The sequence below is a fragment of the Coturnix japonica genome, chromosome 8 (genome assembly GCF_001577835.2).
Source record: "Coturnix japonica isolate 7356 chromosome 8, Coturnix japonica 2.1, whole genome shotgun sequence".
In the NCBI taxonomy this organism is placed as follows: domain Eukaryota; kingdom Metazoa; phylum Chordata; class Aves; order Galliformes; family Phasianidae; genus Coturnix; species Coturnix japonica.
The window spans coordinates 19,719,092-19,740,941 of record NC_029523.1 but is presented as its reverse complement, the minus strand read 5'-3'; the positions used below and the strand labels follow the sequence as shown (position 1 = coordinate 19,740,941).

Sequence of the window (21,850 nt, the reverse complement as noted above, 5' to 3'; positions counted from 1 at the left end):
TGCTATTCTGCAGATGGGGCTGGAGAGATGTGCAGGCACAATTTCACCTGTTAGATACAGAAACACAAATATATGCTTTACCTTGTTCTGTTGATTTTACATAGTTGAATGTTGCTGATGTGCTCTACAATATGCAGATCAAGTGTGATGGAACACAGAGACTGGCAGACTTCAAAAAATACATGCAGGTTTTACTCTTTTCACTCTTCTATATCTCGAGTGTGAAGCTGTATGTGTAACCTATGAAATTCATGAAAGCTATAAGTACATGAAAATCAATTCATTAGAGATAAAGAACACTAAAAATAGACAAAAACACATGAAGGTAGACAATTGGAATATAGATTTCATTCTTCTGGGAAACTAAACTCTTTATTGGCAATGTGTTAGGTATTTTATTTTCATGAAGCTTAAATCCATCATGAATATTAAACCCATATTTTTCAAGGCGAGCAAAACAAAATTGGAGCAGATAAAAGCTAAGATTTTTGAACAGTGAGGTATTTTTCAGCGCTGGGTATCCAAGAACACTTTCTGCTCCTTCCTTCTTGATGCTGATTGAGATTGAAAAGACAATACAAGAGGTTTTATGGAACCTATTAAGAGATTTCACTTCCTTTCTTGTTTTCTACATTTCATTTGGCATACGTTGAGTAAAGGTAGTCCACACTGCATGTTTATATGCATCTCATTTGTATGTGTTCTTGGTTAAATATAGTCCTGCCATAGCAAGTCTTTTTAAACCGCTTAAAGCCTGCCTGATGCAGCAGAAATAAAATGTTTGCTTTAGGATTCTGTTTCAAAAATGAGCAGCTGCTGAGTTTTGATAATCTCTTCACTGTCATTTTTCCAGTGATGCACATCCCCACTTGTTCTGCTCTTTCCCAGCCAGTGCTGTCTCGTTTCCACACCCGCTGCTGGGACTGCTCTTAATCTTGAACAACCTGTTTATTTTTCAGCTCCATGGTTCTCCATTCTCTGCTTGAATTTTCTCCTGTCCTTGTTCCTCCTGCCCTGTTTAATGCTGGCTATGTGTGGCTGGCAGAGAAAGGGTACAAGGGGACCCCTTCACTATTTCCATCTTCGCCCCCAGATCCCTGGCTGCCACCTCCACCTCTCTGGGCTCATCCCACAGGAGGCTGCAATCCTACAAGCACTGTAGATTACTTCTGTCAGTCCATATCAATGGAATTGTGTGCTTTGGGAGCCTTCAGCAGAACCTCTTTGATATGGAGCATGTTTCTAGTAACCAGCATCTCTTTGATGTCTGGCAGTAGTGCAGACTGCAGGAGGCATAGCTAGGATTCTATGTCTTCTGCTTTCCTGCTGGACAAGGCAGTGTGGCAGTGTTTATTCCTTGCTAAATTCATGGTCATCGTAAAGCACTCCATGCTCCTTCTGCTGATATTATTCCTCCTTCTGGGAGCCTCGTGGGCAGTCTCTATGACTGTGACCAGTGCTAGAAATGCTGGGGCTTGCACTTGCTCTGGCCGATCTCATGCCCAGCATGGTCTCCATCTTTCATATGCAAGTGTAGGTTCAACTTTTGCACCTTTGAACTGTGTCTAGACATCCGCAATAACAAAACTATTAGTAAAACCTTTATGATAATGGATTAGATCATTTTTCTAAGTCATTATATACATGCATTTTATGCAGTTTGTTTTAATGTTAATATTATGCTACCACAATCAAATGGATTAGACTGTATTTTAAACTTCCCATCTGCAACTATTCCACCGTAAATATTAGGTTTCAGGATTGGAGCTGTGGTACAAAATGTCTCCTGTGCAGAGAGGCAAAAAAAAAAGAGAAGCAGAGTGTTTATTCCACTGAAAGAATTAACACCAAATGAGTTTTACTGTCTTCTGTGTTAATACAAGACTTTTTCTCCATCTATTTTTAGTCTGTTCCAGCAGCGTATCCCACTGTGGTCTGGTATGCAAGAGCTTTGCGCTGTGAGGTTTGCAAACACTTGTATTTTTGTGTTGTGAGAACAGAGCATTTGTGTGTTATGGGAGTGTGTGTTCCTTTGGAAACTGAAAGGGAGCGCAGACCGTGCATGTGATCCATGCACATGTTTATTGTTGCCTGCACATAACCATGTACAAATGGGCTCTGGAAGAGAGCTTGTTAGCAGATGTCGTCATGGCCCTTCCAATTTATAAATATGAGCCTTGACATTTATATTTTCCATATCCAGGGCTTTCACTGGCCAGATGTTCTGCGGATTGGCTCTTTGGAGCCTTTAACTATGACTCCTTGTGGCATATTGTATATTGCACACAAAAGAAAAATAACAACTATCTTTCTGACTCATATCAAGCAGATAAGAAGGGAAAATGCAGCATATATTCTTTCATAAATGGGATTCTTCTAAACCTGAAACACACTTTAGCACAGCTCTGTAAAGCTCTTCTTAGTCACTCAGCTGAGAAATAAGTTGTCTGGTTTAACAGGCAAAGAAAATTCAATATACGGTAGCACATCTCCCCTGCTGTTCAGGGTGGGTGAAGAGCATGGTTTGTGTTCAACTGGCAAGTCTGACTGAAGTTGCAGACACTGTATGAAGTGCTGAGTGGGCTTATGCCCAGGGAGAGTTGGATTTCTTTGATGCAGAAGTAGTTAGTAAAGCACCTGCACTCCCTAAATTGCAGCTCTTTATACAAAGAGAGATTCTCCACTAGGAAGTGTTGTTCTTTCCCTGTTGAATGGGTTTGGGACAATCTCCTCATTCAGACTCTTAACCTTCATCTAAAACACAGCAGTCCTAACTTGAACGTATGCATTTGGGTGACCTTCGTATCTAGCAGGTATCTAAATCCTCCAAAATTGTACATCTGTTGATTTGCAAGGTAAAGCTTCAGGCTTAGCAGAGCTACATAAAATCCATAACATATCAGAAATGTCTTCCATTGAAATCACTTGGTTACCATAAAGAAAAAGAAATCTGTTACTAAAATGGATGAGTAAAGCTGTCAGTGTTAACACAGAGAAGAAAAGGAGCAATAGAGGCACACTGAAAACCCAGCAGGACCTCAAAGGGTGGCTGTGCCCCACGTCCAGTTACTCACTGGGACAAAGGAGTGGTAGGATTAGATAAATTCATATGGTTTCAATGCTATAAAAGCTGGGTTCCTGCAATTATAAAAATGCCAGGCCAAATTCTGATTTAACTCACATCTCCCCTTTACAACTCCTGAATAACCGAACAAAGTAAGCATTATACCTGCGGTCTGAGCCCATTAAGCTGGAAAGAGAGGGAACCCAGCCAATTTCTTGTGAGCTGCTAGATGTCAGGGATGCTTTGCATAGCACTACCATGGAGAGGCATGGTGCAGACCATGCTCACGGAATTCTTTGGCTCAGTTCTGCAGAGACACTTCAGGGTCCTGGTTATGACACCCAGCAGGGAGAGCTTGTGCAGCCTTTCCAGCCCTGCAGGCAAACAAGTGGCTTTGTGTGAGTCACGAGTGACATCTCCAGGCTCTGAGAGTGTTTGGAAGCTCTTCTGTCGTGGCTGGTTGTCATAGTTGCTTTGCAAACAGGGGGAAGGATCTCAGCCTTAGCATCATAGACTAGAATATATAGATTCTAAGACATAGAATCTTTAAGGTTAGAAAAGATCTCTAAGATAACATCACTGATATTGTTCACTGGCCACGTCCCTCAGTGCCACATCCCCACAGTTCTTAAACACATCCAGGGACAGTGACCCCACCACCTCTCTGGGCAGCTGTGCCACTGCATCGCCCCACTCTTTTGGAGAAGTTTATCCCAATGGGCAGTGCAGCCATTTAATGCTCTTTCCATTCCTGCCTGGTAGATGTGCCTTATGAACCCCTTTTTTCTTTTTTTTTTTCTTACTTTTTTAACTATTATTATTATTTTGAGAGCGAGTCTTGAAGGGAAAAGAAGACAATCCTTTTGCTTAGTGGAATGAGCTTGTGTTCAGTGCTGCCACAAATAACAGGTTGAGGGATCTGACCCAACCTTAATTGTTCTTAGTAAGAGGAGACTCTGGAAAAATAATGAGCAGCAAGCAGGAAAGTGAGCCCGGTGAATTAGAGAGAAAAATGTGCTACAGACTAAGTGGAGAGAAAAGAAAAGAAATGCTGTGTGGGGTTGGAAAAAGAACGTGGAGAAGGAAAATGAAAATCAAATGGAAAAATGCAGTATTTTGGACATCTATTTAAGCCAGTTTATATTTTGTTGTTCATTCTGTTCCTTAATACGTTGCACAGGCATCTTCTTAGCTGAAATAATTGTGTGTCTTAGAGAACAGTCTTGGAGAAAAGGCTTAATTTGACAGAATGTTTTAGGTGTTTCCCCAGTGCTGCCTATTCTAAATCATTTTAAAATCTGGAGAGGAAAGTCAATATCTTTTACAGTGTTTAACAAGAAAGTGACAGGGTCAAATATATACATCTCTACGAATGTATGTGTTCCCTAAGCACATCTAAACATGCATGGTTAATTCTGTGCATCTGCAAAAAATATTTGAGCCACGGGGCCCACACAATACCAAACAAACTTGAATGCACATAGGAGAGGGCAGATTGAGTCATTCTGTTTCCAATTAATTGAAAGGTAGAACCCAAGAAATGAAATATGGATTATGAATTTGACCACCCCAAAAATGCAAACTGATTTGCATGTAGGGCTGTTCTACAGTGAGCAAAATACAGATAAAAGAAGAGATATATTCAGCTCATTCATGGAGCCTGGTTCAAAGCTACTTGATTGCGGTGCCATCAAATGAGACCTTTCCATCTTGTATAACGATCAGGGTTCCTAAAAACTTCACAGATGGCATCACTGATGAGAATTTTGCAATTCTAAGCTCATCTGCACATGCATCCTTGATGTTCTTTCTTACTTTGGCTAAGTGCTGTGATCATTATCTGTCCAACAACCAGAGGAACAAGTATTTGGTTATCTGAGCCGTGATGATGAGTGCCTTAATTGTACATATGAATCAGGTACATAGCCAGATGTGTGCAGAGGGTGGGGGTGAGTTGGTGAATGTTTTTGAGACCACATCACTATTTAGGCTCTGCTGAATGCATCCTGGCTCACGGGTTCCATACAGACATCTGAAACAAAGCACTCTGAGCTATTCCCCTGCTAGCAAGACCCTGGGTAAAACTGGAATGCATTATCCTGGCTCTGTGATTGCCTTGTCCCAATGCAGAATCACAGGGGGATATTCTTAGGATATTAGAGAATCATCAAAGCATTTCTTAGAAGGGCAAAGGAAAGAGCTAGTGTTGTCATCTCCTGCCTCAAGACCACCCAGACGCTCTACAACAAATCATGGGTCTTCAGCTGCAGCATCTTGAATTATTGTTCACAGAAATTTTAAGCTATTTCATTTATTATTTCTTTTTAATTTTTTTTTAATTTTTTTTTTCAATTTTTTTTTCTTTTTTTTTTTTTTTTTAAAGGATGACATGTAGTTTCCTGACAGGCTGGTTTTAATAAGGTCAGAATCTTTGTTGTTGCCAAATCAGAGAGGAATATAACATCTTTAAGTCATTAGATGGGAATGGGGTAATTACTCCGGGGGTGTGCTTCAAAGGTTATTGGTTTTTACAGCATTCTGTGTTTTTACACCACTCTGCAGTTGTCTGAAAAGTAGCTGCAGGCCTGATTCTGCTCCTGCCACATGTGCGGGTGCAGAATCTGCAGGGAAGGTATTTGTAAGGTTTTCTTGCAGCGTTTCAGGGCAGGAGGTTGAATAGGGCCATATGCAGTCTCCTCTAGGGACGGGGGAAACTTAAACTTAACCATAAGTTGCAGAAAAAAATGCCAAACCTTTCCCACCCGCTGAAAGTTCAGGTCAGAAAAGTGCCCTCAGGCTGTGCTGGGGATGTTTCTCACCTGCTCCTTCCCTACCTGCTAAATACATGCACATGTCTCTCTTTGCACCTTTCTGTCCTCACTCTCACACTGACACTTCAAGGTCCTGACTCAGCTGTGAGTCAGGAGAGGAATAGAAGTGAAGTGATTTAACAAGATTTTTATGCTTCGCCAACGGGTGGCATGGGGATAAGAAATAAAACTCATGTCGTGGCTGCCAGCCCACGGGCCAGAACTGGAGACATCTGAGCAACATTTCAGCATTGACCGCCTCTTGTTAATATCACCGTGGCCTCCCTGGATCCACAAGACCCCATGAATTACCCTCTCCTCTGAGGCTAACCTAAGAGCTCCCTAAGAGATGGGACCTCAAGAAGGGACACTGGCAGTATCCCTGCTGCTGTCAAATCATCATAGAATGGCTTAAGGATCATCAGGTTCCAATCCCCCTGCCACAGGCAGAGCCACAAGCTTCCAGATCTGGTACTAGGCCAGACCACCCAGGGCCCCATCGAGCTTTGTCTTGAGCACCTCCAGGGACAGAGCATCCACAACCTCCTGGGGCATCTGTAAAGAACTATCCCCTGACATACAATCTAAACCTTCCCTCCTTGAGCTTAAAACCATTCCATCATTCCCCCTTGTCCTATCGCTATCTACCCTTGAAAAAGCTGGTTCCCCTCTGTAATACTATAATGTGATGGAAAGTACAGCAATAATAGTGCGGTGGCAAAGTCCGAGCTGCAGTACCTAGAGAATCCCTTCATGTTTTTAACATCCCTTGCCAAGTTCAGTTCCATCTGTGTGCCTCTCTTCAAGTCCAGATAGAGCCTAAAGGTAATCTTCATTTCTACTCCTCACTGTGTTTTTGCAGAGTGAAAGGAGCAATCTTTCTTTTCCCCAGGCCCAATTTAAGAAAGATTGCAGTAAGCTGTTCTTACCAAAGTCCACAATGGGACATCAAGTTAGCTGAGGTTCAGCAGACCTTAATTCCACAGAGAGAGCTCTTAAGGACAGCTCATTCTTTGTGGGGATGGAGTGTCCTCTGGAGACGTCTCATTCCCAACTGACTGTAGAGAAAACACAGATAAATAGCTCTGACTACAAGCCTGCCTAATTGTAGCCTGTAGCTATAATTAATCCCACCCTTTAAATCCTGTTAAAGTCCAGGGCATTTGAAGGACAGCTTGTGATTCTCCTTGGTGGCATCTTCTGTGGGTGCTGCTGACAGCCTCACTCCTGTATGTCTTGGAGGCATCCCATCTTTGTATGTAGCATCCTTTGGTCCTGGCAAGGAAAATGCCCTCCCACCATTTATCCACTGATTTGCCTCATCCTGGGCACATTTTGATAGAGTGCCACAGCATCCTGGCATGCTTGGTCCATTCTGAGCCATTGCCTTGTGAAACTTGTGCTTCCAATTTCTTCCTTTCCCTCTTATTCCTCATAGAGATAAGACATAGCCCTAATGAAGAGAGGGGCTCATCACAGACGTAGAATCATAGAATCATTTGAGTTGGGGCCAATAAAGGCCATCTAGTCCAACACACTTTGATTCTGCACTGAGGTTGGATGCTCCAAATGTTCATTCCAAAGGGGAATGGCTGGCTTGCCAGCAGTCTCTAGGGGAGACAGAGCACTGAAATAAGGCAGGATCTGTGCTCCAAGTTCTTCACGGGTGGGAATATGGTTCCCATTGATATTGTGTTGGAAGAGAAGCTCAGATTGATGGTGGCAGGTTGTTGAAATGCTCCTGACGTTGTTGCCTGACCCCTGTACTGACGGCATGGCTTCAACTGCCTCTCTGTGCTCGTAGAGAGGGAGGATTCTCACAGTGTGGAAAATGGAAAATGGCCAAAGACCTGGGCTCCCTGTAGCCCCAGGATAAAAGGAAGATAATAAAGATAAGGCTCTTCCTTGGCTCATCCCATTTTCTCTTTTGGCCACAAACCAGTGTGTGAGATTGCTCACTCTTTCAGACATGCAAAGCCAGTTTACTGCACTACTGCAAATGAGTAGTGGCCTGCCCTGGACAAAACTCTGATTCCTTAATCTCATCCAGATTGGAGTTTTCTTTCTTTTTTTTTTTTTTTTTTTTAAATGAACTGAAAGAACCTTGCCAAAGTGTGAACCTCTTGGCCTTGATCCTGCAAGAGATTTTAGAACGTGGTGAGTTGTAGGTATGTGCAAACGAACCTTGCTGGGAGCACTTGTGCCTGCAGTGCTAAGAGTCCTGCTCATATGAGACCAGGAGGCTCAGCATCCCACAGGACTCATCCCACTGGCTGCAAGAACAGTGACCATGAAAAAGGCAGTGATGAAGAGATATATGAAGCTTAGGGATTATATCTTATGCTGATTTAAATAATCCCTTCCAGCAATACATAAAATCTTAATCAGAAAATATAAAGAGATGGAGACTTAACATTCCCTTTAAGAGGTTACTGTAATGGTCTTCACAGTTAAATCCTTGCAGCATTTCCAGTGTGATTTTTCCCTAGTACTCAATTATTTTTCTTTTTTTTTTTTCACCCAGCTTACTCTTATTTTCTCTTTTTTTGCACATGTAATCTTTGCTTTCAAAAGGGTGGGCAGAATTCTTGCCTGGCAACTTGGTTACATACATACATGTGCTGGTCCCAGCACTTGAGGCAAATGTATTTTTCAAACCTTGATCTGTAAGCTTGGGTGATGTAGGTAGGTCTGGTTAGTTCCAACAATAATTACCTTTTCTAGCAGGACATTATTTCTGATCACCTGAAAAACAGTACAGTAAACTTTCACATCTGTTCATTAAATGAGAAGTAGGGCAAAATTTGCTTGAAAAGGAAGAGGAAGCATAATCTTAATATCACAAAAAGAAACATATCACAAGGTTAACATCAAATTACAAATGCAAGATAGCCATTACTGTATTTACTCAAATCCTTTCCATTTACTAGCTCATTAGGTTTTCAGTTGGAAAAAGCCTATTTCAGTGTTCAGTCTAAGCTAGCACATCATCTTGATAAGCCACTTTCATCGGGTTCTGTATGCATGCAAATACAGATTCATAGAATAGAATAATTACGGTGGGAAAAAGATCCTCGAATCCAGTGGTCCATCTACAAATGAGAGAAGACTGAGATGAAACATGGTTAGGTCTTCAAGCTACTTGAAAGGCTGCTGAGAAGAGGAAAGGAATGAACTTGTCTGTGGGGACAGCAGAAGTCATGAACTTGAGCTGTAGCATGGGAAATCTGGTGAAACATGAGGCAGTAATTCTGGATGTCAGATCTCTCTGCAGAGACTCTGGAATTGCTATTATTGTAGGCAGTTTTGAAGACTGGATTAGACATACATGTCAGGAGGGGTTTCAATCTCCTAGTCTTTGTGACAGATGGGCCAGAAAGTCTCTCCTAGCCCTGCATTCTGTGATTCTGCTGTGGTGTCATATGTGGTCAAACATGCCCCAATGATAGGGATAAACCAGAAGTTAGACCGAAAATGTATTTCCAAGCTCCTGGCACTCTAAACTAGAACAGAAATTCCCCCATGGGTTGTATGTGCATTTTATTTTTCAATGTTAGTATGCACCAAGCTCATCGATGCGCTTCAGCATACCCCCAGCATAGAGGACTTGATTCATGTGGTTGGATTCAGTAGGGTCTGTTCACACAGCATCTGCCTGGGGCCCCATCTTTGAGTAAGTTTTACACGTTCCAGTGGTGGTAAGACAACATATGACTAATGTGCTGATTTGAAAAACTTCCCTATTATCTGATCTAAAGTACAAGCTCATGAACGTGATACCACAGGTCATTTGGCTAAAAGATACCTGGAGTCTTCCAGATTCTTATAACAATCCCATACACAGGAGCGAAAAAGAGACATATGAACAGCAGAGGCACTGGATGCCTGTTCGTCTCCACTCCTGTGAAATGTTTCACTAAAGACATAATTGTCAGATGCAAAAAACTCAAACATGGAATATCATCAGCTGGTGAGAGAATCTACTAGTTTAGATTATTATCCCCTACATCTGTGATTCATCTTGTGAATCACACGTACATCTTAAGAAGGAACAAAACCTCCCTAAGGACAGTGGGAAGAATCCAGTTATGTTCAGGGGACTTTGCTTCTGCTTTCCTATGGGTGTCAAATGAGATCCCACATGCACAGGTAAATATGTTCTTCTGTCACCTGAGGGACCTCTAAGATGAGGTTGTAATCGAACCAAGCTGTCTTAACTTGTGTGACCTGCAGGAAGAAGAAGACCCCCAGAGGGCATTGTGGGCATTGGCTGGCAGTTGGAATAGGTAGATGATCATAGTGGTCATTTCCAACCTTAATGATTCTATGATTCTACCCACTGAAGACTGAGATTTCTCTCCCTGCTCACTATAGAAACAGCCAAGTTACAAACTCAAACCAAAGATTTTACAGGAAGGTATATAGTATTTGTTAAAAGGGACCTTTCTCTCTATCTCTAGACCACCTGGGCAGTAGGCTAGCATGCTAGAAGCAGAGCTGCATTTAAGGAAATATAATATATGGCTAAGCTGTGATTCATCTGCTATTTGTGTGCCCTGTACACATTAATGGAAACACACTGTTCTTCTCTATTAAAGCACTTAGGGATTTTTTTTGCTAACAGATAACCCCACCTAACAATAATCATCTTAACAAAGAAGCATTTATAGAAATCCAGTGTCTTGAAACCAGCAAATGACCCCACTGGCTGAGTAGAGTGGTAAATACACTCAGGTCCTTTGAAAGGAAACTGTGGATTTTAAGTTAATAGTCCCATTTTTCTCTCTCTCCTCAAAAATTCTTTTCCCCCAAGGGAAAAAAATAAATAAATAAAGCAAAACACTTCGGGAAGTCTGCAAAAAGACAGAAGCACATCATACAGAAATGCAAACTCTTGACTTAAGACTCCTATAGGAGCCCTTTGGTTGGCCGTGAATCCCTGACCATCCTGTCCCCACCCCAGGCAGTGCACACCATGCATCCCACAGGTGCAGAACGACAGTCTGTGCAAGGGACTTCATACCTTTTAGTCTCACTGGAGAAGCAAGTCCATAGAATGGTTCAGGAGTAGGATATACCCAGTCTGCAAATCCTGTATGGCATACCCTGCATCATCTATTAAAGACACAAACCAACCACTTACTACAGGAATTTAGACTGGAGCTTTCTCCATGTGATTTCAGAATCCTCTGTTTACAGCAGCTTGTTCCCCTGGAACAAGCATTCCTTCTCACTATGAAGGCGTAATACTGGTTAAATGGAGTATCTGTTCTGAAACAGTCCCCGTGTCTTTAATTCTAGGCTGCCTGTCCTTTTTCTCCAACTCATTGCACATCAGTTAAGGTCCCACCCAGAAAATATGATGACAGTGTAAAAAATGAGGGAAGAACTGAGAAGAAATAACCTAAAACCCAGAGCTCAGTGCTACATGCTGTAGCTGTCCATTGCATTTAATGTTGACCCACATACGTGCTTACCAGTGCCCTTTTCTGAGTGGACTCTGATCTTCCAACAGCTTAAGAGCAATTCAACACTTCTGAAGCAACTGAGCTAAAAGCTCTGACCAGTGGTGATAATTATATGCCATCTTAGTATTGGCTTAGACAGAAAAAGACAAAAGCATTCATTGCTACTAAATTCTGTGCATGAATCTGGAGCAAAGAATTGTTCTTTCTATCTGATGTTATGCAAGGCACAGCCTTTTTCCTCCAGGGTCAGGATCTCAGATACTGTAGCTAAATAGTTACAGGGCTGCAGAGCTTCTTATGCCATAAAAAAAAATTACGTGAGGGTCATTTTTAGTGCTCCCAAACTCCCTCTATGGAAGATTTAAGAAGTAACAGAGAGAATCTGCAGATATTAGTGTCACATCTTGTTTTCAGAAGGACTTGTCTTTTTTTCCCCCTTGCTCCACAGCAGAGCCTTGTTTTTAAGTCCAAAATCCACCTTGCACAGTCTGCACGCTCATGTATGCTGCCCTGTGACAACTGGTGGATTATGGACCATCCAGTGCTGGGTGCAAAGGAAGCGTTTTGTGAAATGGAAATTACAATTTAAAACTTGCAAATCAATGGAGAACTGACCTTTCTGACCATTAGTGTCATGGGAATCGTGATGAATTCCAACATGCACGTTCAAATCAAAGTACTGACTCAAGCTGCAATCAATAAGCAATCACGCTACTATCTAGGCAAAGCTGCAGCTGGAGAAACTTCACCCTGAGTCTGTTTTTGGCATTGTCATAGGATTCAGAATTCCCTAAAACTAGGAAAAGAAATGGAACTGCTTGGTCTCCTGTGCCCAAAGTTATTGGTTTTGTAAGGGGATCCCGGGGAATTCCTTATGAGGTGTGAAACAGGAGAAGGACATCATTTCTGGCCCCTCCTGGACTTCTTTTCAAATCCTTGGTGGGGAAATCATGGCTCTGAGGCATTCTAAATGGGTCAGTACAAGGATACAGCTGTCACAGTCTCTGAAAGATGGCCAGGAGTGGATTCTTAAAAAAAATGAGTCCAATAAATTAAATATATTGAGTGATCTCTCCTTTGGTTATAGTCTACCAGCAGCCAGAATCAGAAGGACCTTCTGAATCACAGTTGTGTCCAGAGCATCACAGTTAACAAACATCCTCTGGGAATCTCCCTGTGATCTACTGAGGGAAAAAGATAATTGTGATTGGCATAGTGGTTGTTACTGACAGCTAGGACAAAACCTTGCAGAGCAGAGCAAAGGGCTCTCCCATTTAATTTCCTTCTCTTGTGTTTTCTTCTAGCACCACCACGTTGCCTTCCTATATCAGGATAACCAATGGCTACATCACAGTCAAACCTCCTATCTGGATTTCCAACCGGCTGGATCAGAGGCCACGCTCAGATCACCCATCCCAACCTCAGCCTACAAGCTCAGCTCGAGCCACCATTTTATGGCCATCAGTGACTGCTCCTCTCTACGTGGCCATAGCTTCATTTCTCCTGAATCTACTGCAGCCTTCCTGACCACATTAGTATTATGTGCAATCCCTTGGAATAGAGAAGAGAGATAATTTATGAACGAATTGGATGTTATGACAACACTTACAGACTGGACCTTCTCAGTGAATCAAGAGTGCCTTCTAGCTGATTTGTTCTCTTTGCCCAGATACATTTTGAAACTCTAAAGCTTTATTGTAACACTGACTTACATCTTCTTTTTGTAGAAGGATCTTTATTTCCCATAGTGCTATGGGGTTTTGTAAAATATTCATGTTCATATAAAGAAAAAAAAAGAAAAAAAATGTATTTATTCGACTGGTAAACTTATTTTTTTCCTTGTTGTATATGTTAATAACATCCCTAGTAATCAGTAGCGATGGTGAAACAGATAAATTAATATTTTCTATATTTGTTTTCTAACTGACAACTCTGCAAATGCCTGAAGTGGCACCAAAGTGAATGGCTTATTTCTTTAACCATAATGACTTTTTAAAGTAACTACCCAATAAGTACTTTTGTACTGAACTTTATTTTGCTTTTATAAAATTCTCACTAGAATAACTTAGACTAAATAAAGCAGATCCCCTTCTCTGTGGCCTATGCCCAATAGAGGAATAGGTGCATTCTCAAGCTGCTACAACCTAAAATCTCTGCTATTTTTATATGACTTAGCAATTCGTTATTCAAGATAAACCTCTTAAGCTCCCCAGTTGTCTTTCTTTAACTCAAACATTTAACTTCTCTAGAAATTACCAGTCTCCCTCTTTACCTTGAGATTAATTCATTAGCTATCTCATAAAAGATTTCATTTTAAGTAAGTCTGCAATAATCCCACTGGAATTATTCTCTCCCTCTTTATATATAAACACAAGCCTACAACCTTTCTCAGCATAAACAAGAGCAGGACTTGGTCTGTCTATAGAGCATGAAGATGCAGTATCATGCTAATCTGTAGAACTGCTTTACTAATTTAATTGATAAAAGGATACTCAACCTGCAGGGAAGGGAGAAAATGTGTAGAGATTCACTGGCATCTTGCTGTTATGCATAGAGTTGGAATCCTTATTCTGAGTTATGATCTGTCCAAACTCTGTTCAAGGCTACCAAAGTAATTCCTCTGTCATATAAGAACTTACCTCTGCTTGTAGCCTATGGGTCCCTCTATTGACTTAGATGGACGCGCTCTGACAGCTTGCACTCTATGAGAAATTCACCCAATCTCAGAGCAGAAACTTTTCATTAATCAGATAAACAACATCTGTGGGGGAAAAAAAAAATGCATCCATTTTAATAACTGCCATGTTTAGTAAAGCATGTTGATTTTTTCCCCCAAAAAACAGGATGTAAAAAAATCACTTTCAGTGCAAAAAGTTCTAACCAAAAATGATTTTTGAAGTAGCCTTTCCCCTGAAGGAAGCTTTTACACCTTAAAAACCATATCAGATAATGACAGCAATAACAATTACACCAAGAAGAATCTGACTGTCGTTGTGCCAACAGCACCACCACCTTCAGAACTAAAGACAATTCCATGTCATCTTTAGGTCTCCTCAGTGGCAGGTTGCTTTAGGGTTCCTAGTTTGTCATGAGATTAATCATTCAGGGAAGAAGCTTAGGAAGTAATCAGCCTGAAAGAAGTATGTGGTTTTATTTGGAACCATGATAAACACGGAGCTTTTCCACCATGCATCCCAACCCGTTGCTTTGCCAAGGCAAGAGAAAACACATTACTTTCATTTGACTTACTGCACACCATGACTTCCAGCTCTTGCTCTGCTATGGAGAAAAGGATATGTAGATTTGTGGTTGACTTAAGTGGGTACAGCAGACAGTCGTGTAAGCTGCCCCTGTTTTATAAGGCACAATAGTTGATAAGACTGAATGGAAAACTTGAAGCTTTGCCCCAAATGCGAGATTCAAGCACGCCCTGTGCATACTTCTGTGCTGTGTATTTTGGCTAGCGGAAGATTAGAGATGTTAGCTTTGGACAGAAGCCATTCACCTTGCATAATATTTATTGCACTGGGCTGGATATTGGAAACATATTTTGAGAACTTTGGTTTCAGCTTTATTTGTCTATTTCCCCTAAAATGGCTTCATTTGAATATAATGGCTTAACAGACCTTCAAATACAACCTTAAAGCATTTTAAAAGATCAGTTCTCCTGCCATACTCAAACTGAAGTTCAGAACTGAATGACAGTACGTTAGTCACATAAATTGAGCTGGAAATAAGGTAGGCAAATCTTAAGGGTGATGATAAGTTACACAGTAAAAGTGAACAGCCAATGAGCCAAAACCCATTGAATTTTACTTGCTATAATCTGTTCAAGTCCAGAAATGATTCTGTGGTACCATCCCAGAAATAATTCCTGGTGTCAGAGAGCTTACAGAATTAATAGATAAGATCATGAGAAGATCAGAGAGACAAAAAAAAAGAGCAGGAAACAGAAACAGTATGGCCAGGATCATAAGGAAAACCACCAGTAGGATCGAGACTGAAACTTACAGTTCCACTGTACCCAACCCGTGGTTTTCTCTGAAGGACTCTGAGGTCTTTGTTTTAGTATAGTGAGCACATAGACACACTCACAGCTGTCACTGTTCCACACAGAATAATATCTCAAGTTATATCACTATTGAGTATTTCCTGAGTCACTCCTCCATTGGACAGTAATACTAGATACTAGCTCATATACCACAGCGTGTTTGGATATCACAGTATGTAAATAGCTTAGACATCAAAGTATGTTGTGACATATTTACATTTCTTAGCATTTTGCCTGTAATCCCTGTGAAGTGAATGAATGTTGCTGGAGCTCACCGTATTTCACCTGTTTTTCTGCCCTGTCATTCTGCAATGCAGGTGTCTAAGCAAGGTGTCTGCAGGGCTTGGAACCAACATCCTTCTTCCAGCTCAAAGCATCCAGCTCACACTGTCACCCCAGGTTAGGGGACAAGAAACCACTTGCAATAAGTTTAAGAGGAGATAGCTTCCCACAGATGCTAGCTCAGGAACCACAGATGAATGGCTTCAGTGTAGTTTGCTGACCAAGTATTTCTTTTCTTGTCTTCCCTAAGCTATGACTTAGAGTAACTTCTTGGTTTTTTTTTAATCCTTGGCACATAAGGATTGCAATACTAGAAAATGAGACCCTCACTGTGATACATCAGTGCTGGTGTATTTAGCACAGCGCTATGCACATCCATTGCAATGGATCGTGATTGTGTTCCATGTAAGTTTATAGTGTATCAGATTTGATGTATGTTCTGGAAGTAACTCTACCTACCAGCTTCATGGGATTTCACTTCTGTTCAGTGGATTTCTCAGAGAGTGAGGAGCTTTGTTTCACCCTAATGAAAGCTCAGATTTCCAGTGACAAATTCCAGGAGAGAGGGGTTTAAAAATAAATGCATCCACACTATATAAGACAGCAAACACTGATGATAGTATTGTGAGAAACACAACCAAGGGAGTCATGCAATGTCTAGCAAACAGGTACACAATTTTTCACTCTTGGGTCCAAAGTTGAATGTTTGCAAGATTTACCCTTTCAACTCAGCTACAACTGACACTACTACAATTCACAGTACATGTAGTGTTAACATTATAAAACAAATGTTATTTTCTACCAAGCTATTGCCTCAGTAAACATACCATACCATCAGCAACAGGACTAACCTCCACTCTGTAATTGTTTTAATGCTTCTCTTGCCAATGTTCAGCTACAGATGCTGTATGAACGTGTATTGCTACTTGAAGAACCAGACAGTAAGCTGGGACAGAAGGTATATTATATTTTATGGCTGATGTACTATCTCTGCAATCCCTTGGGCTGTTGGATAATGCAATACCTCTTCCAGAAATAAAATGATGGAATGATTTATGATAACTACACTTTATACAGGTGTCAAAAATCTACCTTGTTGCTCTTCCCATTCCTCCAAGCTACGCCATAATTTAGGAACACCCACAGTGCAGAGCTGTATGTTTGTCTAAGTTCTTCGATATACAATTGAGGAGAGAAAGAGGGAAAGAGCACTAGACTCAGTGCATCAATTAGTCAAATGATACATCCCTATCAGTCATTACATATACCTCCATAAGAGAGGAGCTCCCCATCATATCTTTAAGCTAGAGAAACCAAAGTGCCATACTGGTTATCTGAGCATAAGTGCTATCATTCCTAACTTTTAGTACCATAAGATATTGCCATTTTATATCCAAAAAGGCTTGTTATATCTCCAAAGTGATTGACATACATGGAAGATTTCAGCTTGTTCTGGCTTAATTAGAGCAGAAAGCTAGTTTCCTAATGTTGAGCTCATGGGTTTGAGTGTCTGTATGTGTGTTTATGGCTGCATGTGTATGCTTTGTCCCAGCCTAAATGCAGACTTTCCTGCAACAAGCTCTTCAGGAGGCACCTTACTACAGCCAGTATGATCTTGCCAAGTAGTAAATGCACACTTCTCATCTCCAGGAATGATTCACTGCCCTGCAGATTCACGCTCACACTGAATTTTAAATTGCATGTTTGTCAGTTTTTGATTCAAATGTACATCAAATATTTTTTCCTGTTCCGCCTCCTGCTTTTGTGAACTGTTTTGAAGAGTGGAATAAAAAGATGCTTTCTAATATTATTTTGTCAAAATATTTTTGTAGCGTAATATATTAATAAAATGTTATTATAAATCCGTAGCACAAGAATCTTGGATGTCTGCATTCTTTCTTCTGCACTAAAACTGGGGAAACACTGAAAAACAATGGGAGGGTTTTCCAATACCATCACTGGATGGAGAAATTGTACTCTGGGGAAGGTTCCATTCATTTGGGTAGAGATGTGGATAATCTCACCATTACCTTTCTATATTATAGAATCATAGAATCACTCAGGTTGGAAAAGCCCTTGAAGATCATCAAGTCCAACCGCAGCCTAACCAGTACCCTAACTCTAAAAACCCTCCACTAAATCGTATCCCTGAGCACCACATCCAAACAGCTCTTAAACACATCCAGGGATGGCGATTCAACCACCTCCCTGGGGAGCCTATTCCAGTACCTAACTACCCTTTCTGTAAAGAAGATCTTCCTAATATCCACCTAAACTTGCCCTGGCACAACTTGAGGCCATATGTGAGAAATGGCTTCACCTGGTGTGCAAGGAGTCGTTCTGAAGCAGTCTCAGCCTCTGGTCTTTGGCACATGGGAGAAACCACTTGGTTAACCTCTCTGTGTGCCTGGGGTGGGAGCTGGAGGAATGCTCTGTGTGGTCTGTAAAGGACTTGAGAGTCCTGTTTTCAATGTCAAGGGCTTGGGGCAGTGTTGGCATTGCTGTCACAGTGGCTGGCATTTAGAAGCCCAACCAAGATGCAGAGATTTGCTGATGGCATCTCTCTCTTTCTGTTCTCACACCTGCACCCTGCCTTGCAGCTGACTTTTCAGCAGGCTTTCAGCTTATCACAGGATTATTGTTTGGCTCTTAATTACGTGCAAAATCATTTGCTCTTTAACACACTCTAATTGAGTGGATTCTACCAGCAAAACTGTTTTAGAAACATCCATCACAGTGTGAGGCACGGGCACTTTAGATAGAACTGAACTAACCTTGGCACAGGAAGGGATTGCCATTGAGCACAAAGGGCAATCTAGAAAACAGGGTACAAAAGATCCCACCTCTTGAAATACCAGGCAATCCTCATCCCACTTCTCCCATCCGATCCCTCTGGCCCAGCCATGGCCCTGACAATACCCCATTGCACACTGCCAGCTATTCCTGGCCCCAACCCATCCCCTCCTGCCAAATCTTTTCACTCTGAAGCATCCTGCTCAGCCACAGGCCCAAACCTGATCCAACCCTTCAGTCAGCACAGCCAGATACCGGCTCAGAAGTGCCTTTTCTTAAGCTTCTCCTTCCCCTGACTTCTCTCTGTACTCCCAGACTGTAATTGTAGCTTTTTCCCCCTAACTTGAGATTTTCCTGTTAATAGATTTGCACTGGAAAGAGGGGAAGCTGAGATGAGAAAGGCTCAAGGCAGGCTGCTGGCTTCTTCACGGAGCAGCTCAGTAACCACACTGTTGCCCAGCAGCACATCTCCTGTGGGATCAGTGCTTCCCAGGTCCCAAATCCTGAGTGCCACCCACAAGTGCTCCCCATACTGCAGGGGCTGGGACGCTGAGCCACACAGAACCTCAGTGTGAACCCACATCTCGTTGTGCTCAGCAGTTTCCAATCTTTTCAGCTGATGACCTCCCAGAAATTTTCCACGTGCACAGAGTAGACCCCTCTAATTGACTTCCAACACATGTAAAAGGCTTTTCTGAGCCATCTATTGCAAAAGCTGCAAAACTCAGCCATAAGTCCCCATGACATACTCTTCCTTCAATCAAGATGAGGATGGCTGCCTTCTTCAGAGCAGTGCAGTAATATCTAACAGTCTGCTACCATACTGTGATCACACAACTGCTGTCACACTAGAAATGAAGATAGAACGTGGCCTAGAGACAGCACACATCATTGCCTGTGTATTTAATCACTACTGAATGAAAGCAGAAGAGCTTGGGATTATTGGAAGGAAGGAACAATATATCAAGCAGGGAGAAAGCAGGCTTTTATCTTAAAGCTGTGGCAGTGTGTGCCCTCTGCTGCTGACTCTTCCAAGAAGACACAACCAAACCCAAAGACACAATCATCTAACACAGCCACAAGAAAGGAGTTCTGTGGTATTCACAAGGGCTTAACTGGAGCAGAGGGAACCGCTTAGACACACATTAAATGAAGAGAGCCCAGTTGGATGTACAGGTGGAGCCAGAGGAGCTGCAAAAATCACAAGTTGTCCAAAGACAAAAAATAACCAGACACTGTAAGTCTGCTGCCAGTAATGGAACAATAGTAAAGGAAAAAAATCATACACATCTAGGCTGCTAAATGGCTGGATGGTGGGAATATTTAATACTTACTTTCACTGGGGTCTTAAAATGTAAAACACAAACTTTTTATTGAGCATTACAGATTCTATATTAGCTTTTTTAACAGACTGTTTCTCTCACTTTAAATAGGAGCTTTGTAATATCTCTTTGTGAGTTTAGAGAGTGAGTTTTAGGCACTGGGTATTGGAAGGGCAGATGGTAATGGAAGCACAAATGCGCTCCTGTCCCTCTTGCAGTTTGGCAGCCAGATGCCCCACCTTGCACCAGCTGATAGACTTCATATGGCAAGGACACGCTTTGGTCAGCGCAGGAATATCTCAAGAGCACCACTGTAAGGATTTGAGGTCAATGGGACACACCTCAAGGTGTGTCCTGGTGCTGCCACCATATTTTGCAGATGTGAAAAGGAGTCAGGACTCAAAACCCCAGTGGGTCCATCTTTGAGTTAACCTGTGCCTGCCTAACAGCCCATAAAGCTCACAAAACGTTCTGCCCTCTCTCCAGGTTTAACACCCAGTAAACCGCATTGTGTGTGCAGCTGCAACGAGAACTGGAGCCAACATGCAAGCGGAGACCTTCCACTGACTGCAATGGGCTTTGTACCACATTCTGGGCACCTAAGGCATTCAAGCAGCACATTCAGACCCGTAGCTAATACACCTTGCTTCAAAGCACACCAGCATTTTGTTAGATCTGGTTGCACCTTTGGGTGAAAGCCACCATCCAAAGCTCTTTGCTTTATTTTACTTCCACATTTCACATAGATTAAGTTAAACCAGCAGAACAAATTACATGGAGCCAAACCTCCATCAAACTGATTTCCAGAGGAATGATAACAATAATAACAGCAACAGTGAGTTCACGCTCACAGCTCTCATTTGCACCTGGTGCTCTCTGCCTTCTTGGAAAGAGAGGCAGCTTGAACAAAGGGACCAAGAAAACATCAACAGGCAGAGTGAGGCAAAGTAAATGAAAGACAGATGTAGAAAGGAAAGTGGGAGCTTTCTGCTTTGATTTGCACATACCCCATATTTTTACTGTCCTAAGGAATATCAGTTTGTTGTCCTAATGATATCAGTTCTCCTGTCATCTTGCATGACTTATGATGCACCTTTATTTCTACAGATGAAAACCATTGATTTTTAATTATAATGTGATGGATACACAGCCCAAGATAGCACTATGTGGGTGAATTATTTGAATAGCAATGCAGTAGGGCCCTTTGGCTTTATGGAAATCACTGCAGCTGTTTATCTTGGCAAGGGTAGGTTTGTCCCCAGCTTCATCCTGTGTGAAGTCTTTCCACCCACTCAAGTTAGCCAGTGCATTCACCTCATTTTTAATGGGAGCATTATCATCTTCTACTTTGCACTGGTAAAGAATATATATATCTCTCTCAGAAGAGAGAAAGACAGAAACACACACCTACCCAACTTACTTGAACAACTGTCTCCATTCATACTGCAGGAAGCAAGAACTTCAAGGAATTTGCCAGAAATTGTTTTCCCTTAGCAATGGTCCAGACCAAAAGTGGACGCAGAGGTTGTGATATCATTGCTCAGGCAGAAGGATCTACTTGAAGACACATCAGCTCAGATGATGCGTGTGCTGCAAGCACAATAGCTGCAGTTGTATGATTGTATGTTGAACAAAGCTAGTTGTGTTTTCTGGCTGTTCACAAGTCAAGCATTGCCCTGAGGGCAGGATCCAACCCACGCAATGATTCCATCCTGCTGCTGCATTTCCTCCAGAGAGAAATGCAAATAGTTCAAGAAGATCCAAGTGTTTTTTTCTTGGCCCTGCTTGTGGCCAATTCTGTTGGGTCAATGAGTGCAAACAGAGTCGGGCTGGAGACTTTTCTTTCCTGTTGTGTATACAGAACCTGTGGGTAGAGATAGGACTTGGTTCTCTACCACTGCAGGTTTGATGAAGACCCACCAATGCCTGTGCCCTGCACCATGTCTGAGCAGGGCTCTATAAAGACATAGAAAGTGACATCATGACACGCAAAGTTCTTGGTTTCTCTTCATTATACCTCAACTTGCCTTGAAACCTCAACCTTTCTGGGTCATTGTTAC

General features: G+C 41.9%; 1 protein-coding gene and 1 long non-coding RNA gene across 2 annotated transcripts in view; one reads left to right on the top strand and one right to left on the bottom strand.

Annotated features, from left to right (window-relative positions):
• The window catches only part of TRABD2B (TraB domain containing 2B), a 241,053-nt gene extending 223,501 nt beyond the window's left edge, over nucleotides 1-17,552 (top strand). The window contains exon 7 of the mRNA XM_015870485.1: nucleotides 12,647-17,552. Coding sequence (XP_015725971.1) covers nucleotides 12,647-12,869 — 223 coding nt within the window. The 3' untranslated portion in view covers nucleotides 12,870-17,552. The remainder of the gene's footprint in view (nucleotides 1-12,646) is intronic.
• Nucleotides 342-14,078, bottom strand: LOC116653739. Its single transcript, XR_004308107.1, has 4 exons — nucleotides 13,982-14,078; nucleotides 10,898-10,989; nucleotides 6,804-10,101; nucleotides 342-1,565 (listed from the first exon to the last, which is right to left on the bottom strand). It is a non-coding gene; the product is annotated as an uncharacterized LOC116653739 (long non-coding RNA).
• Nucleotides 17,553-21,850: the final 4,298 nt, after the last annotated feature.